Source organism: Pteropus alecto, unplaced genomic scaffold, assembly GCF_000325575.1.
Source record: "Pteropus alecto unplaced genomic scaffold, ASM32557v1 scaffold22, whole genome shotgun sequence".
In the NCBI taxonomy this organism is placed as follows: domain Eukaryota; kingdom Metazoa; phylum Chordata; class Mammalia; order Chiroptera; family Pteropodidae; genus Pteropus; species Pteropus alecto.
Genome location: NW_006434839.1, coordinates 14,669,642 through 14,672,963, shown reverse-complemented (window position 1 = coordinate 14,672,963; position 3,322 = coordinate 14,669,642). Strand labels below are relative to the sequence as shown.

The following is a 3,322-nucleotide window of genomic DNA, read 5'->3' as shown; positions in this document are numbered from 1 at the left end:
AGAAGCCAGGGATGATGCGAGACATCCTAAAATACACAGGAGACCTTCCCCAAACCCCTGAAACAAAGAATTATCTGGTCCAGAATGTTAATAGTGTCAAGGCTAAGAAATTATGTTCTGACTTTTAAGAAGCAATCATTCTTCTAGTTAGAGTGGTGTAATTGAAAACAGATTTACTTTCCTACCTGAAACAAGTAAAAATTCAGAAAAAGATATATGAAAAAACAGTTCTCAAACCATTGGACATCAGGCAACATAGGAGGATGGGAAACAAATGAGGTGAGGCTTACAGTTTCCCCAGGAGAATACCAGGAGAAACTTTCAAAGCTGCGGCACAGGGAGCAAGCATCCCTGAATCGAGATGAAGCTGACACTTCCGGAAGGCCAAGATGGCCGAGTCTGCAGGGAAGGGTACTGTTCCCTTCCCCAACCCCCTTCAGTAGTTGGTTGAATACTAACCACCTCATGTATGTAAGGTGGCAACTACCTGAGGCCAGGGAAAGTGTCACCCTAAAGGATTACAGAAGACACCGCTCAAAACTCACACAGAACCCGGAACAGTACTTGTCCCCAACAGTCAGAATATAAAACCTCAAAATTCAGAGGTCATAAATAACAATCCTTAAGAAGAATTTGGTCTAGAAGTGGGGAAAATTAATCCTGGCTTAGAATTGTTCGGTCCTATCTAACAAAACTTAAAAGTAAAACCTGAAAGGATCAAACTGTTTCCAAGTAACTTAACTTTAACTGTGTCTCAGAATAAAGGTGAAGAACATTTTCAAGAAGAAAACTACACCAAGGCACATCATAATCAAACTGCTCAAAACCAGCGTAAACAGAAAATCTTTAAAGCAGCTAGAGGGGGAAAAAGACACATTATGTAGAACAGAATGAACAATGATAGTACATTTCTCCTCAGAAAAAAATAAAAAGCAGAGAGTGGAGCAAAATCTTTAAATTACTGAAAGAAAAAAAAATCTTTCAAAATAACGGTAAAGACTTTTTCATATATATATATATAAAAGAATGCATCACCATCAGATCTGCACTGCACAAAAAGTTAAAAGATGACCTTCAGGAAGAACTAAAATATCATTATGAGAGAATGAAGAGTGCTAGAAGTGGTAACCACATGGATAAGTCTATAATTGTTTCATCTTATTTAAATTTCTCTAAAAGCTAATTGTTTAAGGAAATAACAATAATGATGATGATGATAAGTCTATAATTGTTTCATCTTATTTAAATTTCTTTAAAAGCTAATTGTTTAAGGAAATAATAATGATGATGATGATGATGATGATGATGATAATAATAGCAGCAATGTACTGTGGGATTTCCAATAGAAGAAGTTAAGCGTATAACAAGAATAGCCTGGAGGCCAGGAGGGAAGAAACAGAAAGACGCTATTATAAGGCCCATATATTACGCACGAAGTGCAAATATCACATGAATATGAACTGTGGTAATTTAAACCCTAAAGCACAAAGGTGACTGGAGCTGAGCTCATATTCCACCTTTAATTATTTGGTTTAAAGTGCCTCTAAGATGCCCAGATGTGATACTGAAGGGTGCCTAAAAAGAGAGTAGTTATTTGATGCATAAAAAGTAGGAGAATAAAACAATGCATGTCAAGATGTTACTTCCTTAGAGGAGAATCTTAAGAGTAAAAGGGTGCCGATTAAAAAGTGACAATTTGAGCTTAAAGTTATAGACAAACTGATTTATCACAGGAGAAACCAGAAAAGTTTGACAAAGGAATATAACAAGTTAGAACGTTTGGTCTAATGATTATTAAAGCTATGTTGGAAAAGGTTTCTATCATTATTATATAATTTATTAATCACTTGTAAATTCAAATTAAAAATATAGTTCTTAACGATTTAAATTGGCATACAGAAAATGACCTGCATATTAAGGTATTTAGAAAAGGAATGTTGGCTTGATGACTTATCCTTTTTTATCAATTTATAACAGAAAATATTCCTATTAACCTTCTGAGTTAAGAACAACTCTAGAGAGTGATGGTTCATCATTTTGGTATTCTGAAATCTTATCAGGGCCAATTTGATTTTGCAATACTTTTCCAATGTCTATAGGGCACATAAGTTAAAATTACAAAAAGGTAAAACAAATTTTCTTTTGAGAAGTTTTGGAGAACTTTCTTATATGCTCTTGAGATTCTCAGAGATACCCCAATGCTTGGCAAATTCATGACTGGAAACCACTGGCACCATTTACTCTAAATCTGTGTGAAAAATTAGGTAACTGATTCTATGACTACTAATATGAACCATTTTTATTCAATTAGGAATCAGTTAATGATATAAACTATAATACTGAACAAATTTGCCTCAGACAATTTTATACCTTATTAAGGTTATTAATTGATAATCAAATTATTTTCTTAACAAAACTCACAAAGCTGAGAATCTGCATGGAGAGTTCCTCCTTTAGAATTCGGCTTCTGGGTTTGACTTGCAGGAATGGGTTTATAAGATTGACCTGTGGCTCTATACATGGCTTGAACCCATAATATTCTATCCTGCTCGTCATCACTGGCAAATATAACAGTGTCTCCTTCTTTAACAGCATTAAAGAACACGCGACCACCCTGAAGACCTGTGGAGGAAGAAAGACATCATTAAAAACTTACACAATTGGCAGAATTTAATCTCATTCTCTAAATGGTCTCATGAAAAAAAACTGATTTGATATTAGCAGCTCAATACTTTAAATGATTTTTAGTTGAGGATCAAACCTACAATTGAAGAATTGAAGGAGAAACAGTAAGAGAAAGGTTTAAATTATCATATCACTTTGAAAAATAAAAATAATTGAAGGAAATAAATAGTCCATGGCAAGACACACAAACCTATCCCACAGAAGTGCATAGAATAGTCTGATATTTCACTCCAGAGGAGAACGTGAAGTGACTGTTTATCAGTTGACATGTTTCTCATTCCATATGCAGGAGAAATATATGAGCTTAGTGGAAAATACAGATAAGACAAAAAGGATACTTATATTGTACAATATATTATCTTTTGCAAAATTCACAGAGGATATTTTGAATTTTTAAATGACTGATTAACGAATATGATCACAGATTTCTATTTTTAATTTCCCTATATGAACTTCTTAATCTCTATATTTATTACTATCTCCTTTTCTTAATATCATTTTATTAATTTCACTAATCTCTATATATTCTTTCATTTGCTCACTCTCTCACCAATTTTGGATACCAAGTGTCCAGTACTATAGTAAATATTAATATGGAGGGAAGGAGAGAAGTATAAGAATTTGTCATTGTGCAATC

The 3,322-nt window shown here is 33.7% G+C and overlaps 1 protein-coding gene across 1 annotated transcript in view; it reads right to left on the bottom strand.

Annotated features, from left to right (window-relative positions):
• Positions 1-3,322, bottom strand: part of CADPS2 (calcium dependent secretion activator 2) — a 472,387-nt gene that overhangs the window by 140,246 nt on the left and 328,819 nt on the right. Inside the window, exon 12 of the mRNA XM_015588309.1 lies at positions 2,422-2,622. Coding sequence (XP_015443795.1) covers positions 2,422-2,622 — 201 coding nt within the window. The remainder of the gene's footprint in view (positions 1-2,421; positions 2,623-3,322) is intronic.